At 41.4% G+C, this 21755-nt stretch overlaps 3 protein-coding genes across 6 annotated transcripts in view; all 3 read left to right on the forward strand.

The window, feature by feature from the left end:
* The first annotated feature begins 4208 nt into the window (after positions 1-4208).
* On the forward strand, positions 4209-6451 carry znrd2 (zinc ribbon domain containing 2). Its single transcript, XM_021591491.2, has 4 exons — positions 4209-4412; positions 4867-5018; positions 5224-5308; positions 5612-6451. Exons 1-4 carry the CDS (start codon positions 4397-4399, stop codon positions 6055-6057), a joined length of 699 nt encoding a protein of 232 aa, XP_021447166.1. The 5' UTR covers positions 4209-4396; the 3' UTR covers positions 6058-6451.
* A 472-nt stretch (positions 6452-6923) lies between these two features.
* LOC110510143 (leucine repeat adapter protein 25) lies at positions 6924-11690 on the forward strand. The gene is made up of 2 exons (XM_021591492.2): positions 6924-7974; positions 8316-11690. Exons 1-2 carry the CDS (start codon positions 7723-7725, stop codon positions 8598-8600), a joined length of 537 nt encoding a protein of 178 aa, XP_021447167.2. The 5' UTR covers positions 6924-7722; the 3' UTR covers positions 8601-11690.
* Positions 11691-12819: 1129 nt separating this feature from the next.
* ehbp1l1b (EH domain binding protein 1-like 1b) overlaps positions 12820-21755 on the forward strand; it is a 37694-nt gene continuing 28758 nt past the window's right edge. The window contains exon 1 of one of the 4 annotated variants that reach the window (XM_036968041.1): positions 12820-13485. In XM_036968041.1, coding sequence (XP_036823936.1) covers positions 13382-13485 — 104 coding nt within the window. In that variant the 5' untranslated portion in view covers positions 12820-13381. The remainder of the gene's footprint in view (positions 13486-21755) is intronic. The other 3 variants (XM_036968042.1, XM_036968043.1, XM_036968045.1) reach the window with 3 other exon arrangements.

Genomic DNA, 21755 nt, shown 5'->3' on the forward strand with positions numbered 1-21755 from the left:
ATTTGAGCCAGTAAGTATTTTTACTTACTGTGTGCATGTAAACGTAGGCTACTCAATGAAACTGCCATGAGGTGAATTGTAAGTGGCTCCTTTCAGCTCGTTTGATCTTGTTTTTGATACCATGTCTTGTTTTGTGGTGTTTTGACTGATGTCACATCTGTGCTAATATGGCTCAAATGCACTAGTTAGCTAGCTAGCTAGCTAACCAGAAACTGTAATAATGTATTTGAGAGACAAGTGCTCATTTTGCAAATGTATTTATCTTTTCAATAAACATTGGAGACGAAATACAGATAACCTGTTTTTGACAACCTAAATGAACCAACCAACCCATCTATTGGTGGTGCAGTTAAACATTCTAATGCCTTGGGCTAAATCAGGGCCACACAGAGGGTTTCTGGGTAGCCTTGAACAAATCTACTTTGAAACAAAAATATACACCTTAAGCTATATGGGCTTTAAAAAATAAGGTACCTGTACAATGTCAGATATAGAGCTGAAATGTATTCAATATTAAGTTTGCATCCCAATATTACACTTTATATACATCACAGAAAAGGGAAATATGCCAAAACCATTTGACATAGAAACACCGGATTGCCGGCAAAAAGTGTATTAATTATGAAATTATGAAAGATATTAATAATGTTACACCCATGAGGCCACTAGAGGGCACTTTGGTCATTCCACTGCAGGAAATGGATCTATGACAACAACTAGCCATCACATATTGGGACAATCTTCAAGGTCATAAGGTTACACAACCTACAAAAAAGGTACTACTAGAGTGCTGGAAACATGAACGAAATCTGAATAGATGTTTTGGGTGGATAGGCAAAGGCATGGCGAGAGATGGGATTGTTTTGGGAGGAGTTTAGCCCCTCTGTAGTTCTTCCTGCTATCCCACCTTGGTTGCTCCCTCAGCCAGTGATCTATGGTAGCTTGAGACGGTAAGAGATGAGAGAGTAAGAACTGAGAGAGGAAGAGCTGAGACGGTAAGAGCTGAGACGATAAGAACTGTTGAGGAAGGAGTGGATTCATTTGTAAGTGAACATTTAAGAACTCAGTACTATCCTTTCTTTAATATATTCACAGATGGATCTAAGGACCCTACATCAGGAAGGACAGGTGCAGCTTTTAGTATTACTGAGTTTAAAGTGGCTGTGACAAAAAGAGCAATGGATAATTTATCCGTATACACAATGGAGTTGCTGGCCATACTCTTGGCTGCAGAGTGGGTGGAGGAGGTGAGGCCATACAGGGTAGTCATCTGCTCTGACTCCTGTGCAGCACTCATTTGTGTATCGGAGCAGACAGGATGTATTGTATGAGGATTTGCAGTGCTTGTATAGGGTGAGACAAATAGTGGTATTTGTGATGTTCCTCTGGGTACCAGCTCATGTGGGAGTAGAGGGGAATGAGGAGGTGGATGTTATCACCAAGCCGGCTCTCAAACATCCAAATGTTGAAATGGAGCTGTCAATCAGTAAAGCAGACGCCAAGGGGTTAATAAGAACAGTGGTTAAAAACAAATGATAAGAGTTTTGGAAAAAGGATGGAAAGGGAAGACAACTGGACCTAAGGAAGGCTTTTGATACTGTTAACCATGAGATTCTCATCACAAAATTGTCCAAGTTCAACTTTTCCCCTGATGCCTTGAGATGGATGAAATTATACCTTGAATGCAGAACTCAGTGTGTCAGAGTGAGCAATGAGCTGTCGCCCACTCTTAGCTATGATGTGGGCGTGCCCCAAGGGCCAATACTGGGGCCCCTCCTGTTCAGCCTGTACATTAATTATCTGCCTTCTGTCTGTACTGGGTCTGAAGTTCAAATGCATGCAGATGATACAGTGATATATGTGCATGCAAAGAGCAAACAACAAGCTGCACTAGAACTCACTACTGTAATGGTCCAGGTTACAAAGTGGCTCAGTGACTCGTGTTTGCATCTCAATGTGAAAAAAAACTGTTTGCATGTTCTTCACAAAGAGGACAACAGATGCTACTAAGCCAGATGTCTATGTGTCAGGGGCGAAGCTCCAGGTGGTATCTGATTTTAAGTACCTTGGCATCATACTTGATTCCAACCTCTCTTTTAAAAAGCATGTGAAAAAGGTCATTCAAATAACAAAATTCAACCTGGCTAATTTCCGATTTATACTAAAGTGTTTGACTACAGAGATAGCAAAACTGTACTTCAAATCTATGATACTCCCCCACTTAACATACTGCTTGACTAGTTGGGCCCAAGCTTGCTGTACAACATTAAGACCTATTCAGTCTGTCTACAAACAGGCTCTCAAAGTGCTTGATAGGAAGCCCAATAGCCATCATCCCTGTTACATCCTCAGAAAGCATGAGCTCCTGAGTTGGGAAAATCTTGTGCAATACACCGATGCATGTCTTGTATTCAAGATCCTAAATGGCCTGGCTCCCCCTCCACTCAGTATTTTTGTTAAACAGAAAACCCAAACATATGGCAGCAGATCCACAAGGTCTGCCATGAGAGGTGACTGTATAGTTCCCCTAAGGAAAAGCACATTTAGTAAATCCGTTTTCTCTGTGGGAGCTTCCCATGTCTGGAATACACTGCCATCAGACACACATTACTGCACCACATATCACACTTTCACAAAATGCTTGAAGACATGGCTAAAGGGCAATCAGATTTGTGAACATGGTCCCTAGCTGTGTATTGCCGCTTTCCATGTTGTCTGTTGTCTGTAGCTTGTGAGGTGTGGAAACACTTTGTTGCTTTTATGAATTTTGTCTTGCTGCTTTTTGTTCTATGTTGCTATATCTGTATGCTACGTCTTACTTATCCAATGTTGCTCTGTCTATATGCTATGTCTTGCTTGTCCTATGTTGCTCTTGTCTATATTGTAATTGTTTTTAATAACCTGCCCAGGGACTGTGGTTGAAAATTAGCCGGCTTGTTAATACTGGCATATTTACTGAAACGTTAATGTGCACTGTCCCTGTAAAAATAAAATAAACTCAAACTATATAAGATCCAGGAAAAGGTGGGGGCAGGGAGGTCCTCAGGTTGAGAGAGAAGGGTAATTAAAAGGCTGAGACGGACACATGAGGCTCAACAGTACATAGAAATTGGTAGGAAAACCTCTGACTGGGAGGTGTGGTCATTGTCAGGAGGAGATGGAGACAGTGGAATATGTTCTATTTCAGTGGCAGAAATATGGGAGGGAAAGGGAGAGATTGTTATTAGATTTAAGGAGTAATGGGGTTGAAGAGCCAAGGGGATGTAGTATTTAATTGTGTTTTTCTTTATGGAGACGAGAATAATGGGTAGGATTTAGACCTTCCCTGTCTCTGGTCCACACTCCAGTCAGTTGGTTGTGGTAATGAACCTTAAAGTTGGTTGCCATATAAAATCCACAGATGAAGAAGAAGAAGATCGCGAGACTTTCGGGAACGCTTGCAAAGCAGACCAGGCTGAGGTTTGAGAAGTCAATGAGAGAAGTGAAACATGATTCTTTAGCGAAATCTAAAGGCACAACCTAAGTTCGAGACAATGTCTTGTGTAGTTGAACATGTTATTACTCCAACCTCGTAAAAGTGACAAACCGACACGTTTTAATTTTTGTAAAAAACAACTTTATATTAAAGGAGTGCCGTTGATTTGATGGTCTGCACATGCGCAATTAGACCCGATGACGTTTCTGCGCATGAGTTAATGTAGCCAACGTCGCCATGACATCGCCTACAAGGGTGATCTTCATACTGTACCACAGATAGAACAATGAGACAGATATTTCACCGGATGTATAAATGTGAAGCATCCGCTTGGCGTTTCCACTCACTGCCAAATATGGAAGTAGTAGGAGGAAGCCTATTTACCGGCAGTGGGAGAACATTCTGCTAATTTTCTCATTTATGAAACATTTGATTTCAATACAGGTTTCTGTTCCCAAAACTAGAATATGTTACAAACAGAGTTGACTATGTTTTGTAGACTTTACCCTTTGCCAAAGTAAAAAAAAATTTTTTTTTAAAAAACGTTGTTTAGGAGTGCAAAGGCGAATTGAGTTATTGCATTCGCGCATTTCACAGAGTAGGCGTTCCCTAACGGAATATATGCTAGAACGCGCCAATAGGATGTTGCTAGCTCGTGTTTCTCTGCCCACCTCCTGGTTTGTTCTGCCCACCGTGACGCGTTTGTTCCCGTTTAAAAAGACGGGCTGAGGTCTATTTTGGTTTAGTTATAAAAATATATATTTGACTGGACTGTCTCTGAGCTAGCTAGCTATAGTCTTCCACTACGGCAGGTGGCAGTAGCAAACCTATAAAGGTTACATTTCCAACGTAGTGCACGCATGTGTACATACATTTTTTATAAAGCAACGGCGTGCAGCAACGAGGGATAGCAGTGGAATCATGGCACTGAATGCAGGTAAATAAACCAGCTGCTTTCTTTAAATGCTTATGTTTTATTTTGCTAATTGTCTTTCAGAATGCCAGACTCTGACGTTTTTGGGAATTAAAGTTTTGACCGGAAGCCCAGTTTGACAGCTAGCTTGGACAGCTAAGCCAGCTACAGTAACGTTAGCTGGCTAATTGGCTAACGTTAGCCAACTAGTTGGTCTACCGGTGTCTCCAGTTTAGTTAGCGCAAACTGACGTCGCATAATACTTGCTTGCTAACTAATTACTGTTGGCTCGCTATCAAACGTTAGATTATCATCACCTAGCTAGCTGAAAGATTAACCAAAATCGACTAATGCAACGCGTTAAATGACCGTACTGTCAGTTTGATAAACTAGCTAGCTGCAAGCCAGCCGTGTCCATATGACTGAGTTCTAATAGTTTGAATGTCGGTTTCCTCACCCTCCACGGTTTTCTTGTCAGACGACGATGACTTCGAGTGGACACCCCCTTCAGAATCGGAGATGAAGGTTATTCATGCTCAGCGGGAACGACAGGACAAAATAAGCAAGCTCATGGGTGCCTACCTCCTCAAAGGCTACAAAATGTTAGGAGAATGCTGTGAGCAATGTGGGGTGAGTGGGGCATAATCCAGGCCATCCCAGTTTATATATTTGTAACATTTTATATATTTACTGAGTGAGATCTATAGCTAAATATATTTACTCTGTAATGCTTTTTAAAACTAAAGGGATTGATTGGTCTTGTCTTTGGAGATGAATGAACGTCTAAGTAGTATTTGGGCTTGAGTGTAATAATTGGTTGTTTGTACCTGTCCAGACGATTCTCCTTCAGGACAAGCAGAAGAAGAACTACTGTGTTGCATGTCAGGAACTGGACTCTGACGTAGACAAGGACAACCCAGGTAAGAGTCTGTGTAGGGCTAGGTTCATTTATGTTATGACTGGGGGGAAAAGTTGCCTGACAACTCATCCTGAATTTAATTTAGCTGCTTTATTCATCACTCCATACAAAGAAAACACTTGTGGGTGTGACGTTTGGCTGGAGCAATGTGGATCGGTAGACAGGCTAGGAAATTAGTTTCCTGAACTAACTCTGGGCCCTTCTGACTAATCTAATATTAGTTTGCAACTGAAAAAATAATTGTCTTGCTCCAACTAAACTGTTCTTCTCCTTTCCTTCTCTTTCCTGTTACTCTCACACTCAGCCCTAAATGCCCAGGCTGCCCTGTCACAGGTCAGAGAGAGACAGCTAGCCTCTCAGCCTGTCCATCTGGACAATGAAGCCCCCTCCAGTGACACCCCCCTCTCCATCACAGGGCAGCCCCGACCAGAGCACTGCGAGGGTGCTGCGTCAGGACTGAGAGGGCCCCTACCTCCACCAGCCAACCCCTCCCCTGCACTCACCGTGACCCCTAGCTTCCTCCCTACATCCACCCCATCCATACAGCCAGTCCAGGTGGCAGCCCCCATAGTAGCCCCTGCACCTCACCCAGCCCTGTCCAGTGCTGAGGATGCAGTGCTGCACAAGCTGCGGTGGGCTACACAGGAGCTCCAGCACTCAGCCTCAGTAGAGGCTAGTATCCAGCTGTGCAGCCTCATCCGCAGCTGCGCAGATTCACTGCGCAGCCTGAAAGAGCTTCACCAATCATGAGACTGAACTGATGGCAATTCTAAAAACAGAAACAAGGCATAAACACATGCTGACATAAGCAACACCGGAAGTTGTAGCATCTTGATTCCCTTGCAAAGGTTTTTGTGGCAAATATGGCGGTAAAGGTTCATGTAATTAACTTGGACAACTGTCTGTATGCATAGTTTGTATTTTGATTGCCTGACCTGTAGTGTAACATTTGTTTAAACATTGCTGTTACTTTTCATTTGAAGTCTTCTCTGGATTCATGGTGAAGTTGACACAAACTTGCGTGGTGAGAATGGGCACCTCTGAGTGGTTGAATTTCTTTAAACTGCATATAGTTGAGTGGGGTTTGACTGGTTGATATTAATGTACATCACTTGTTTATAAAAATCTGAATTTATCCACATTATTCCTACTTTCTGTCCTTATTACTTCATTTTTAAACAAGTGGCCTTTGTTTTATGTGGCATACTACAATATAGTGACAGAATGGTCATGTAATTTTATGGTGTTGTAGCAATCTATTTAAACTAGAAGATATTTGTAATATTCACTATTGGGACTTTCCTACTTTTTAACAAAGTGTTGGTGCAACTAAAGATGTTTTTGATGGATGCATAATGATATTTGCTGTGATGTAGTACTGAACGAATTTCAGTGTGTTGTAATGGTGGATATTTTTTGATTTGGGAGTTGTAGTATAAATATAATTCAAGGCAACAAATACAATACAAATGCCCCACGAATTGAGGTATCACGTGTGACTAACACATTTCCCGCCTTGTGTCAGTGTAATTTTGTGAGTTCCGGAACTCTATGGAAAGATGCACCATTCACCCAAGTTAAGTCGAAATCGTGCTAGTGCTGTCTGACATCACGTGTGACGAAAGTAGGAATGTACTGATGGAGACAGATCCATAGTTCACTCCCCGATTTAATTGTGGGGACAATTGGAATATTCAGTGTTTCTGGATGGCAAGATTGGGTGGGAGTTTTCAGTGGTTTTGTCTTGAGGTTAGGCATTTGGAAATGGGTTAAGGTAAAGATTTTGGTATTGCTAGAATGAAACAAACCACCGACCTCGTTTCGGAATTATCGTTACAAAGTACGTACTGTTTCCTCTCTCCCCAAATATAGTGTGTTTTGGAAGCGGTGCAGCGCCTCGGTCTCGCTGCGATGAAGTGGGACGGGGAGGGGATATTATCCAGGGCGAGGTTGGCAGTTGACAGGAAAGCGTAGTGGGAAACAAAGCAAGGACATCAGACATGAATTCATCCTGGTAACATTTGCATAGGCTTCCGTTATGTTTTCATTGTCAAAGCAGTTTTTCATCCACACTACGATGGATGCTGTGTGCATGGCGCCTCTATTGTGCTAGTGAGGACTCGTTGGAAATACAATAATCGGACTGAAGGTGACGCAACGTATTTTTATTGGAACTATACATTCCCTCTACATTTGCGACATGTTCTGTTAAACGCTCATCGGTGGATTGCTGATTTGAGACGACTAGGCTATAGCCGACTTTTTCGAAATTATCACAAACTACTTGATAATAGACTTCCGTTATTGAATCCATATGTTCTTTATGATTTCATATTTCTGGCAGTTATATGATAGCATATAATAAGACGCGTGGAAGTAAACAAATATATATATACATTGATACAGAGGTAGAAAATGAACGGGTTCCAGACCAGTCCTCCTGAATGTCCAGACAGCGTCTGTTCAATCGAAGGACTACCCCCTTTGCCAAAAGGCCTCAGCGGCATCCTGAACTCCAGTGGTGGCTCATGGAGGGACGTCAAAAAAGTCTACAGTAAACTGACAAGCATTCAGGCCGACATTAGCAAGTCTACAGTGATCGACTCTCTCGGCCGCATCAAGCCTGCAAGTCTGGACGCAGGGCTCGCAGTGCTGCGCGAAGAAATGGTTGGACATTATTTTGCAATCAGTTGATTTAATTGTATTATTATTTATCGTAAGAAATGTAAAAAACATACTGAAATTTGATAAACAACAAAAGCAAATTAAAAACAGAAATACATACAATATTTTGATAATTTTTCACAGCTTTTTGTCTTTGATTATTGTCAGCAAATAACATATCTAGAGAACATCCTGAAATAATAGGGTTATTTTATTTAATCAGCTGCTATTTCTGCTCAATTTACCTACATGTGTTATTGTTAATTTGTATTAAATTGACAACGTTTATATAGTTAATGTATGAGATTATTGACACAATTATCCTTTCCTGTTGTGTGTCCTAGGTGGGCCTCAGACAGTTGGACATGTCTCTGCACTGTCAGCTGTGGTCTCTCTATGAGTCCATCCAGGAGTACAAGGGAGCCTTTCAGGACATCTCCAACTCTCTGCTGTCAGAGAGCAGCATCACTACAGAAAATAGTTACTCTGAGGAAGAGGATGATTATGAAGAGGAGGAGAACGATGGTGATAATGTACCTCAGAATCTACCTGGCACTTCACTGACTCTCCAGTCAACTCAAAACTCCCGGGACCAATGGATCAAAGAGTCTTTCCACATTTCCTTATAAACCAACTAATATTTTCCCTGTATTTACATAATATAACCTGTTTCCTGTTCTGTATAGCTGTTTTATTATTTATTATACTTGTACCCAGCTAGCTAGGTTATTGGCAGAATAACATTTTTATACTGGTGCCCTACTGATGAACCGTCTCCATCACACAAGGTGCTGACATTTTCAACAAAACCTTGTTACTATACAATCCTTTGTTAAAGAGACCTTGCTTGTTGATTTGGACTAATTGTACGTATCTTGAAAACACAAGCCAATTAAGCCATATTTCAAATACCTGATGATTTATATATATATACATATATATATTACATATACATATACATGATTGTAAATGCCTTGTAATTTACTCCTTCATCGGAGTAAAACAGATTTTTCTCTAAATATAATTTTCTTCTCTACAATTTTAAGATTGAATGTAATCTTAGACACGTAGTCACATGCACACAATGTCAGTATTTCTTTTTTTTGTTTGTTGTGATGGGAAGTTTATGTATTGAGCTTTTTTAATATCTTGGCATAAAAATAAAAAATGCTATGGACAGTAACCATGTCTTTTAAGTCAAATCTACACTACTTCAATGGTCCGTTAATGGGTCCAGCTCAACTGTAATATATTGGTTTGGAAAGGGGTTATTGACATACTCTAACCACTAGATGGCAACATTTGTTGTGACAGATATCAGCATCTGTTCCACATGTAGAAAACCTGAAAAATCTTGTTTCCCAAGATGAAGTCAGAAAGCCCTTTAGTTCCAAAAACTGTACTTTTGTTCTTGTGTTTCTGGCTCACTGCAGAGTATGCATTTTGATAACTGTGGAAGTGTGCCTTTTTGATAACGATGGAAGTGTGCCTTTTTGATAACTGTGGAAGTGTGCCTTTTTGATAACTGTGGAAGTGAGCCTTTTTGATAACTGTGGAAGTGAGCCTTTTTGATAACTGTGGAAGTGTGCCTTTTTGATAACTGTGGAAGTGTGCCTTTTTGATAACTGTGGAAGTGTGCCTTTTTGATAACTGTGGAAGTGTGCCTTTTTGATAACTGTGGAAGTGAGCCTTTTTGATAACTGTGGAAGTGTGCCTTTTTGATAACTGTGGAAGTGTGCCTTTTTGATAACTGTGGAAGTGAGCCTTTTTGATAACTGTGGAAGTGAGCCTTTTTGATAACTGTGGAAGTGAGCCTTTTTGATAACTGTGGAAGTGAGCCTTTTTGATAACTGTGGAAGTGTGCCTTTTTGATAACTGTGGAAGTGAGCCTTTTTGATAACTGTGGAAGTGAGCCTTTTTGCATCTAACTATTACTTACAGTATCTCACAGGAGAAGTTATGTGGATGCCATTGATATCATTGTTTAGCCCTTTAAAGTTATATGACTGTACTTTTGCATGTTTTTGGTTCATGAGAGCACCACTCTGACTGTCTGGCCATTATAAACAAACCGTTCCAGCCACACATGGACTTATTAGGTAATGATCCCTGTTCTCTCCCCAGGGTAGGAGGAGGAGTCCAGAACACAGTAGCTGTAAAACATTCAACTACCATCATAATGCCTTCCTTACTAACGGAATTAGCCCCGAACATCTAGTGTTTCTACCTATTTAGTGGTTGAAATAGAATTTGAATAAAACATAAAAGTCTTGTTTAAACTTGAAAACACCATAATGTTTTGTGTAAAGGAAGGTTAGAGGAATACAACCAGGACATCCCAGGTCATTTATCTTGCTAGCTTGCCATTATATTTAGTATTAAGGCAATGTGTATGACAACTCATCAACATCAAGCAATAATAGCAGAGGCTTATACCAGTAGGCCCGGCTTATTGTTGTCTTCACATAGTTTCATCCATTCCATGCCACACTTCCATATATATTACATAGACATTATGTCAGCATGACTAGAATGGAATAACTTCTGTAATTACAGTCTAATAAGTATATTAGTACACACAGAGTCAGTATGTTTTCTTTGAAGACAGAATCAAAAGTAATAGCAGCAAATACTAAGGTCAGAGCAGCAAGTGTACTCTTAGGAAAAAAAGGTGCTATCTAGAACCTAAAAATAGTTATTAGGCTGTCCTCAAGGCAGAACCCATTGAAGAACCCTTTTGGTTCAATGTAGAACCCTTTAAACAGAGGGTTCTACATGGAACCTAAAATAGTTTTACCTGGGACCAAAAAGGGTTCTCGTATGGGGACAGTTGAAGAACCCTTTTTTCTAAGTGTGTACTGCTTAACACAGTAACTGGTGACAGGAATTACATGAATAGATCAACTCTACCCTTGTGCAAGCTACGTTACAGATCCACTAGCCACCAGGAAATGACTAATTGAAAACAGGAAGCCCCATACATGCCTCAGACATCCATGATCATTTCCCTAATAGCCACAGAGCAAGGCCACTTTACTGCAACCTTTGATTGTATTTTCGTAATAACGGTCTCTGAAATATTTTTACCATTGGTGGTCAGTTCCCATTTCAATCATTTTATTTACTATTCATATAGCAACAGAATATGAAAACTGGGGTGAGAGCATTTACAGTCCTACTACATCACTGTCAGACTGATAAATGACAGACATTACGTCCATCCACTCAGCTGACAGCAGGATCTGTATCATCACAATGATGATGACGCCCTAACATAAACCAGATACTTCGAAGAGGGCAAATATTTTCCAGAGTGGTATAACTTATAACTTAATTTTTATCACTATGATTGGATTTGTTGGTATTTATTTGTACTGTTCAATAGGCTATCTGTGTTGATGTCATCAGACATGTCATCAATTAGGCTAGCCTTTGCCTTCTTTGATCTTAAGAGGAGAAGGGCCTCAATCAATAGCCTAATGATGATGGATCAAATTAAAACAATCCATTGTTCACTCTTAGCGGAATCCTAAAGTTACTAGGCACTTATTTTCTATAAACCATGATAAGGGAGATATTCAATGTGATCGTTCAAGTAATACAGAACATTAAAACAGGTGAGAGCTATTACATTCCTTGTAGAAAGTCCCATGTATTTCTATAAATAGGCCACACACAGCTGCGGGACGTAGGGGTGCTGAGGGTGTTGTAGCACCCCCTAAAAAATCTCAATTCAATTTAAAAAATGAAGTAGTGCACTAGGCCTTTACTAGTCCTGTATTAGCTGACCGATTTAACCACTTGTAGCGTGAGCATGAAAACAAATGTAATGTGGCTTCAACTCAGTTTATGATAGTTAACCTACAGTCTGAGCAAAGATAAATTAGACAAGTCCTCTGCTCATTTCAGGTCTTTACCTGGCCTTATGACTCTCAGACACTGATAGTGATGTGTTTGCTGCTTGAGTCAAGATAAATAACATGTTGACTCATGACTTACACATCCGCTGCTGCCTGGCAGAACACTCACTCTGTCTCAGTGAACAAGGTGGGGTTGAGTTGGGAAACTCTTGGCTCTAGCCAGCTGTCTACTTCACTGATCTCTTCCCTGAATACTGTAAAACATTGTTAGTGTAGTTCCATATGTTAAGTAATGACGTTCTGAACATAATCAGGCTCAATAAATGTATATAACTCCTAGTCATAACATGCCTTGATTTTTTTATAGTCTGTGATCGATCGTGCATCCTCTCTGTCAATGTTGTTATAAGACTATTGCAAAGAGGAAAGGAGAGGTACACAGCTGCTGTGTTCCACATGTAGGCTGTACCACACTTCTCTGTCCCCAGCTGCCTCTGTCCTCTGTCCTTCCAAAAATATACTCCACACAGCTATGGAAAATCCCTATGCATGGCTACTTCGAATACCCGTTGGGACAGGACATCTCTCTTCATGGAAAATCATGCATCATCTTATTGCCCAATGTGCGTTTGGCCCAAATTGAATCACAAACCGTTTAAATCAGTAAGGAAATTAAAGGATGTTCTTAAAATGTAAATCAAATATTAGGATAAAAGTGTCAAAATAGGCAAGAGCACTTTACAAATGGATACAATGTATACTGCAGAGAACAGTGCCAATAGTAGTTTGAGTGAACAATTCAGGACAAAGTATTAATTTTGAATATACTTCAGAAAAGTTGGATAAGTGTCATCTGACTCGTTAACGGTCATCATACTGACAGTGGCATCGTACCATGGACGGAATCCAAAGTCTGAAATGTTATTGTTTACTGGTATACGGATAGGCAAAAAGAAGATAAGAGACAGGGAATGTTGCATAGTGCCGCGTCATCAATGCTTTGCAACCGCTCCCTTTCTTTATCTGCAGCCTACAGACTCAACAAATGATACCACTTGGAGAGTTTATTGCACTGTCAGTATAACGTTGCCTAAAATGTGTTATGGTGGCTTTATCGGACAGTTTTATTTCCCTGGCTGGGCGAAGGACAGCTATTATATACCTGGATGAATTGTCGACACTGTCTTTTAACTCGGGAATGCATATTGTGGACTAGCAGTTGCATTTAGGATATTTGTTTTTCCTTATTCTGACCATGTGGAAGTGTTGAAATGCGCACGACAGTGGATTCGGTTCCGCTTATAAATACTGTATTTAATAATTACGGTATTTCCGTGCTACATGTTTTTTTTATTCGATGCGTTTAGTTGATGGCGACAGTTTTATGTGACTCAACTCAACTTCTTCACCTGCGGCTGTTCCTTTTGAACACGGTCAGCTTGAAGACAACGGTTTTACACACCACGAACTGTCATTGAACAACCATCCCGAAAGGAGTTACAAGAGAGTGGAACTTACTTTCTAAAACTTTGTAATACCTCAACCAAATTATGACTTCGGTTTGGAAAAGATTACAACGCGTTGGCAAAAAAGCTTCAAAATTCCAGTTTGTGGCGTCTTATCAAGAACTTGTGTTGGAATGCACGAAGAAATGGTAGGTTATGTCATTTATTTAGGTTAAACGAACTAATTTTCACAACATCCTATTGACCCACGTTATCTATCTGCTCCCGTGAAGGGCGTTTCTCCTTGTAATATTTCTACTTTAATGTTAGGTTTGCGCAGCCTACCACCATGGACACTGCTTTAGGCATCCTTGTCAAGAACCTATTCCATTTATTTGATCCAAACCATAACGGACCGTATTCCATTTCCGTACTAGTGACAACAGAGTTACAGGAAGAGCGCAGAATGCGGTTAGTTCGTTGTTTCCTCTGAAACAGTAATATGAATAAGAGAAGCGCGTGAGCTGTCGTCACTAGCTACCACAACCACAAAGTCCTAATGATGGATAAACTCTGCCTGTTTCTCCAATTGTTATATTTAAAATGTTATTTTAAACCTAACATTTAACCTTAACCACATTGTACCCTTGCCATAAATGAAGACCAATGTTTTGTTTTACTCTATAGGCAATTTTGTGGCTGTGAAATCGAATCGAATTGAGCCTCTACATTTCCGCGTGTATTGTAATTATAGTAGGCTATGAGCACAGGATAAACACTATTTTCACGCCACTTGATACCACCGTGACTTTTTCGTAACTAATTAGAACTTACGCAACAGTTCAGGAGAATTAACGTAGCAGGTTAGGAGGCAGAGGTTAAGGTTACGAAAATATATAGGGTTTGCAAAAATACTCTCCTAACTTGCTACGAAGATCACTTAGTATCGAAGTGGCTTGAAAACACTGTGTCCCATAGGCACAGGTCTACTGTAGATGTAATGCACACAATAGGCATCAATACTCCTACCACAAGCCTACCTCATCACTGTCAGACTGATAAATAACAAACATTACTCAGTTCACTCAGCTGACAGGGGAATCTCTATCATGATGATGATGATGATGCCCTGTCATGGCCAGATACTGGGAAACAGGGCAAATGTTTTCAAGAGTGATATCACGTCTAACTTAATTTGTTTCACTATGATTGGATTTGTTGGTTTTTATTTGTACTGTTAATTAGGCTATCTGTGTTGATGTCATCATACATGTCATCAATTAGGCTAGCCTTTGCCTAGTTTGATCTTAAGAGGAGAAGGGCCTCATAATTGATTCAATCAAAACAATGCTTTCTTCACTCTTAGCGAAATCCGAAAGTTACTACGTACTTATTTTCTGTCAACCATGATAAGGGAGATCTTTCAATGTGATCTTTCAAGATTGTTCAATGAGTGTCTGAGTTGCACCACAGTAGACTACACCATAATGTCATTTGTAAACAGGCCTGCCAGCCATGCCATGTCCTTGCGTATTCTGTCATGTTCCAACAGAGCTATAGCATGTGCTATTGTGTACTGTACAGTAGTGTGACTATATCATTCTTTCTTAGCAGATAAGATTTGAACTTGGACTAAAACACATACCATTTGAAATCTGACACAACGTCCCGCACATTGAACCTTGGAGTGTTGAGCCCCATCAGGGTGATGGATCAATTCAAATCACATTTTATTTGCTGCATGTGCCCGAATACAACAGGTTTAGACTCGATCATGAAATGCTTATTTATGAGCCCTTTCCCAGTAATGCAGAGTTAATATGAAAAAACAAAGGAAATATTAACACAATAAAATAACAATAACAGGCGTACCGAGTCAATGTGCAGGGGTACAAGGTAGTTTTGTATTTGTATTTTGTATTTATTATGGTTCTGTCACGTTCTGACCTTAGTTCCTTTGTTTTGTCTTTTGTTTTAATATGGTCAGGGCGTGAGTTGGGTGGGTTGTCTATGTTAGTTTGTCTATGATTTTCTATTTCTGTGTTTGGCCTGGTATGGTTCTCAATCAGAGGCAGCTGTCAATCGTTGTCCCTGATTGAGAACCATATTTAGGTAGCCTGTTTTCCATTGTGTTTTGTGGGTGGTTGTTTCCTGTTTAGTGTTTTTGTTTCACCTTTCAGGACTGTTTGTGTGTCGTGTTTGTTGGTTTGTCTAGTGTTGCATATTTCATTAAATAATATGAACGCTTACCACGCTGCAACTTGGTCCTCTCCTTCCCTAGACGACAAGCATTACAGGTTCCCCATTAGTTAGGCAGCAGCTACTCTTCCTGGGGTTTATTATGGTTCCCCATTAGTTAGGCAGCAGCTACTCTTCCTGGGGTTTATTATGGTTCCCCATTAGTTAGGCAGCAGCTACTCTTCCTGGGGTTTATTATGGTTCCCCATTAGTTAGGCAGCAGCTACTCTTCCTGGGGTTTATTATGGTTCCCCATTAGTTAGGCAGCAGCTACTCTTCCTGGGGTTTATTATGGTTCCCCATTAGTTAGGCAGCAGCTACACTTCCTGGGGTTTATTATGGTTCCCCATTAGTTAGGCAGCAGCTACTCTTCCTGGGGTCCAGAAAAATTAAGAATGTTCTACCATTTTTTAAACATTACAATACATTCATTACAGAATTCACAACACTCTAAGTGCGTGCCATCAGGCCCCTACTCCACTACCACATATCTACAACACAAAATCCAATGTATACGTGTGTGTATCAGGTGTGTGTATGCATGTGTCTCTGCCTATGTTTGTGTTGCTTCACAGTGCACCTCCCATAGTCTGTTCTGGACTTGGGGACTGTGAGGAGACCTTTAGTGGCATGTGTTGTGGGGTATGCATGGGTGTCTAAGCTGTGTGCTAGTAGATTAAACAGATAGCTCGGTACTTTCAACATGTCAATACCTCTCACAAATACAAGTAATCTCTTCTCTACTTTGAGTCAGGAGAGATTGACATACATATTATTCATGTTTGCTCTCTGTGTACATCCAAGGGCCAGCTGTGCTGCCCTGTTCTGAGCCAACTGCAATTGTCCTAAGTCCCTCTTTGTGGTGCCTGACCACACGACTGAACAGTAGTCCAGGTGCGACTAAACTAGAGCCTGTAGGACCTGCCTTGTTGATAGTGCTGTTAAGAAGGTAGAGTAGCGCTTTATTATGGACAGACTTTAGTGAATGATTTGTCCCAAATACAATGCTTTTAGTTTTTAAAAAATATTTAGGGCTAACTTATTCCTAACTTATTCCTGAAACTAACTGTAGCACTTTGTTAATTGTTGCAGTCATTTCAGTTGCTGTAGCAGCTGACGTGTATAGTGTTGAGTCATCCGCATACAGAGACAAACTGGCATTACTCAAAGCCAGTGGCATGTCATTAAAGCCCTTCTTACATCAGCTGATATCTGATGTAAGATTGAAAAAAAGGTAATCCAATTTCAAATCAAATGTATTTATATAGCCCTTTGTACATCAGCTGATATCTCAAAGTCATGTACAGAAACCCAGCCTAAAACCCCAAACAGCAAGCAATGCAGGTGTAGAAAAACAGTGGCTAGGAAAAACTCCATAGAAAGGCCAAAACCTAGGAAGAAACCTAGAGAGGAACCAGGCTATGTGGGGTGGCCAGTCCTCTTCTGGCTGTGCCCGGGTGGAGGTTATAACAGAACATGGCCAAGATGTTCAAATGTTCATAAATGACCAGCATGGTCAAATAATAATAATCACAGGCAGAACAGTTGAAACTGGAGCAGCAGCACAGCCAGGTGGACTGGGGACAGCAAGGAGTCATCATGCCCGGTAGTCCTGACGCTTGGTCCTAGGGCTGAGGTCCTCCGAGAGAGAGAAAGAGAGAGAGAAAGAGAGAATTAGAGAGAGCATACTTAAATTCCCACAGGACACCGGATAGGACAGGAGAAGTACTCCAGATATAACAAACTGACCCTAGCCCCCCGACACATAAACTACTGCAGCATAAACACTGCAGGAGGGGTCAGGAGACACTGTGGCCACATCTGATGACACCCCCGGACAGGGCCAAACAGGAAGGATATAACCCCACCCACTTTGCCAAAGCACAGCCCCCACACCACTAGAGGGATATCTTCAACCACCAACTTACCATCCTGAGACAAGGCCGAGTATAGCCCACAAAGATCTCCGCCACGGCACAACCCAAGGGGGGGGCGCCAATCCAGACAAGAAGATCACATCAGTGACTCAACCCACTCAAGTGACGCACGCCTCCTAGGGACGGTATGAAAGAGCCCTAGTAAGCCAGTGACTCAGCCCCTGTAATAGGGTTAGAGGCAGAGAATCCCATTGGAGGGAGGAGAACCGTCCAGGCAGACAGCAAGGGCGGTTCGTTGCTACAGAGCCTTTCCGTTCACCTTCCCACTCCTGGGCCAGACTACACTCAATCATATGACCCACTGAAGAGATGAGTCTTCAGTAAAGACTTAAAGGTTGAGACCGAGTTTGTGTCTCTCACATTGTTAGGCAGACCATTCCATAAAAATGTAGCTCTAGAGGAGAAAGCCCTGCCTCCTGCTGTTTGCTTAGAAATTCTAGGGACAATTAGGAGGCCTGCGTCTTGTGACCGTAGCGTACGTGTAGGTATGTACGACAGGACCAAATCGGAGAGATAGGTAGGAGCAAGCCCATTTAATGCTTTGTAGGTTAGCAGTATAACCCTGATATCAGCCCTTGCCATGACAGGAAGCCAGTGTAGGGAGGCTAGCACTGGAGTAATATGATACATTTTTTGGGTTCTAGTCAGGATTCTAGCAGCCGTATTTAGCACTAACTGAAGTTTATTTAGGGCTTTATCCGGGTAGCCGGAAAGTAGAGCATTGCAGTAGTCTAACCTAGAAGTGACAAAAGCATGGATTAATTTTTCTGCGTCATTTTTGGACCGAAAGTTTCTGATTTTTGCAATGTTACGTAGATGGAAAAAAGCTGTCCTTGAAACAGTCTTGATATGTTCTTCAAAAGAGAGATCAGGGTCCAGAGTAACGCAGAGGTCCTTCACAGTTTTATTTGAGACGACTGTACAACCATTAAGATTAATTGTCAGATTCAACAGAAGATCTCTTTGTTTCTTGGGACCTAGAACAAGCATCTCTGTTTTTTCCGAGTTTAAAAGTAGAACGGTTGCAGTCATCCACTTCCTTATGTCTGAAACACATGCTTCTAGCCAGGGCAATTTTGGGGCTTCACCATGTTTCATTGAAATGTACAGCTGTGCGTCATCCGCATAGCAGTGAAAGTTAACATTATGTTTTCGAATGACATCCCCAAGAGGTAAAATATATAGTGAAAACAATAGTGGTCCTAAAACGGAACCTTGAGGAACACCGATATTTACAGTTGATTTGTCAGAGGACAAACCATTCACAGAGACAAACTGATATCTTTCCGACAGATAAGATCTAAACCAGGCCAGAACTTGTCCGTGTAGACCAATTTGGGTTTCCAATCTCTCCAAAAGAATGTGGTGATCGATGGTATCAAAAGCAGCACTAAGGTCTAGGAGCATGAGGACAGATGCAGAGCCTCGGTCTGATGCCATTAAAAGGTAATTTACCACATTCACAAGTGCAGTCTCAGTGCTATGATGGGGTCTAAAACCAGACTGAAGCATTTCGTAGACATTGTTTGTCTTCAGGAAGGCAGTGAGTTGCTGCGCAACAGCCTTTTCTACAATTTTTGAGAGGAATGGAAGATTCGATACAGGCCGATAGTTTTTTATATTTTCTGGGTCAAGGTTTGGCTTTTTCAAGAGAGGCTTTATTACTGCCACTTTTAGTGAGTTTGGTACACATCCGGTGGATAGAGAGACGTTTATTATGTTCAACATAGGAGGGCCAAGCATAGGAAGCAGCTCTTTCAGTCGTTTAGTTGGAATAGGGTCCAGTATGCAGCTTGAAGGTTTAGAGGCCATGATTATTTTCATCATTGTGTCAAGAGATATAGTACTAAAACACTTGAGTGTCTCTCTTGATCCTAGGTCCTGGCAGAGTTGTGCAGACTCAGGACAACTGAGCATTGGAGGAATACGCAGATTTAAAGAGGAGTCCGTAATTTGCTTTCTAACAATCATGATCTTTTCCTCAAAGAAGTTCATGAATTTATTACTGCTGAAGTGAAAGCCATCCTCTCTTGGGGAATGCTGCTTTTTAGTTAGCTTTGCGACAGTATTAAAAAGGAATTTCGGATTGTTCTTATTTTCCGCAATTAAGTTGGAAAAATTTGATGATCGAGCAGCAGTAAGGGCTCTTCGATACTGCACGGTACTGTCTTTCCAAGCTAGTCGGAAGACTTCCAGTTTGGTGTGGCGCCATTTCCGTTCCAATTTTCTGGAAGCTTGCTTCAGAGCTCGGGTATTTTCTGTATACCAGGGAGCTAGTATCTTATGAGAAATGTTTTTAGTTTTTAGGGGTGCAACTGCATCTAGGGTATTGCGCAAGGTTAAATTGAGTTCCTCAGTTAGGTGGTTAACTGATTTTTGGCCTCTGGCGTCCTTGGGTAGACAGAGGGAGTCTGGAAGGACATCAAGGAATCTTTGTATTGTCTGTGAATTTATATTGTCTGTTGCCCGGCCTGCACCCTATTTCATTGTGGAGCTAGAGGAGTTAGAACCCTGTCTATGTTGGTAGATGAGATGAGAGCACCCCTCCAGCTAGGATGGAGTCCATCACTCCTCAGCAGGTCAGGCTTGGTCCTGTTTGTGGGTGAGTCCCAGAAAGAGGGCCAATTATCTACAAATTCTATATTTTGGGAGGGGCAGAAAACAGTTTTCAACCAGCGATTGAGTTGTCAGACTCTGCTGTAGAGCTCATCACTCCCCCTAACTGAGAGGGGGCCAGAGACAATTACTCGATGCCGACACATCTTTCTAGCTGATTTACACGCTGAAGCTATGTTGCGCTTGGTGATCTCTGACTGTTTCATCCTAACATCGTTGGTGCCGACGTGGGTAACAATATTTCTATACTCTCTACACTCGCCAGTTTTAGCTTTAGCCAGCACCATCTTCAGATTAGCCTTAACGTCGGTAGCCCTGCCCCCTGGTAAACAGTGTATGATCGCTGGATGATTCGTTTTAAGTCTAATACTGCAGGTAATGGAGTCGCCAATGACTAGAGTTTTCAATTTGTCAGAGCTAATGGTGGGAAGCTTCGGCGTCCCAGACCCCGTAACGGGAGGAATAGAGACAAGAGAAGGCTCGGCCTCTGACTCCAACTCGTTGCTTAATGGGGAAAACCGGTTGAAAGTTTCTGTCAGCTGAATGAGCGACACCGGTTGAGCATTCCTACAGCATTTCCCTCCAGAAACCGTGAGAAAGTTGTCCGGCTGCTGGGACTGTGCGAGGGGATTTATACTAACGTTACTATCTGTACTTACTGGTGGCACAGACGCTGTTTCATCCTTTCCTACACTGAAATTACCCTTGCCTAACGATTGCGTCTGAAGCTGGGCTTGTAGCACAGCTATCCTCGCCGTAAGGCGATCGTTCTCATGTATATTATGAGTACAGTGACTGCAATTAGAAGGCATCATGTTAATGTTGCTACTTAGCTTCGGCTGTTGGAGGTCCTGACGAACCATGTCCAGATAAAGCATCCGGAGTGAAAAAGTTGAATGGAGAAAAAAAAAGTTGAGGGAAAAACCAAAAATATAAACGGTAATTAAAAAGTAAAAACCGTAAAGTTGTCAGGTAGCAAAGTAAGGTTGGCAACAAAACGCACAGCAAACAAGTCTGCAAGTTGTGACCGGAAATGGCGTGAAAACAAAACGCGGTAAAATACCTGCATACCGTGCATAAGCCGTGCATGGGCCTAGACAGTTGCCCTGGGGAATGCCTGATTCTGCCTTGATTATGTTGGAGAGGCTTCCATTAAAGAATACCCTCTGTGTTCTGTTAGACCGGTACCTCTTTATCCACAATATAGCAGGGGGTGTAAAGCCATAACACATACATTTTTCCAGCAGCACACTATTATCGATAATGTCAAAAGCCGCACTGAAGTCTAACAAAACAGCCCCCACAATATTTTTATCATAGATTTCTCCCAGCCAACCATCAGTCATTTGTGTAAGTGCTGTGCGTGTTGAATGTCCTTCCTTATAAGCGTAAAAGTAAAGGGTAAAAGTGACTAGGCAATCATGATATACACGGCTCAAAAAAATAAAGGGAACACTTAAACAACACAATGTAACTCCAAGTCAATCACACTTCTGTGAAATCAAACTGTCCACTTAGGAAGCAACACTGATTGACAAAAAATGTCACATGCTGTTGTGCAAATGGAATAGACAACAGGTGGAAATTATAGGCAATTAGCAAGACACCCCCAATAAAGGAGTGGTTCTGCAGGTGGTGACCACAGACCACTTCTCAGTTCCTATGCTTCCTGGCTGATGTTTTGGTCA

The sequence above is a fragment of the Oncorhynchus mykiss genome, chromosome Y (assembly GCF_013265735.2).
Source record: "Oncorhynchus mykiss isolate Arlee chromosome Y, USDA_OmykA_1.1, whole genome shotgun sequence".
Lineage (NCBI taxonomy): Eukaryota > Metazoa > Chordata > Actinopteri > Salmoniformes > Salmonidae > Oncorhynchus > Oncorhynchus mykiss.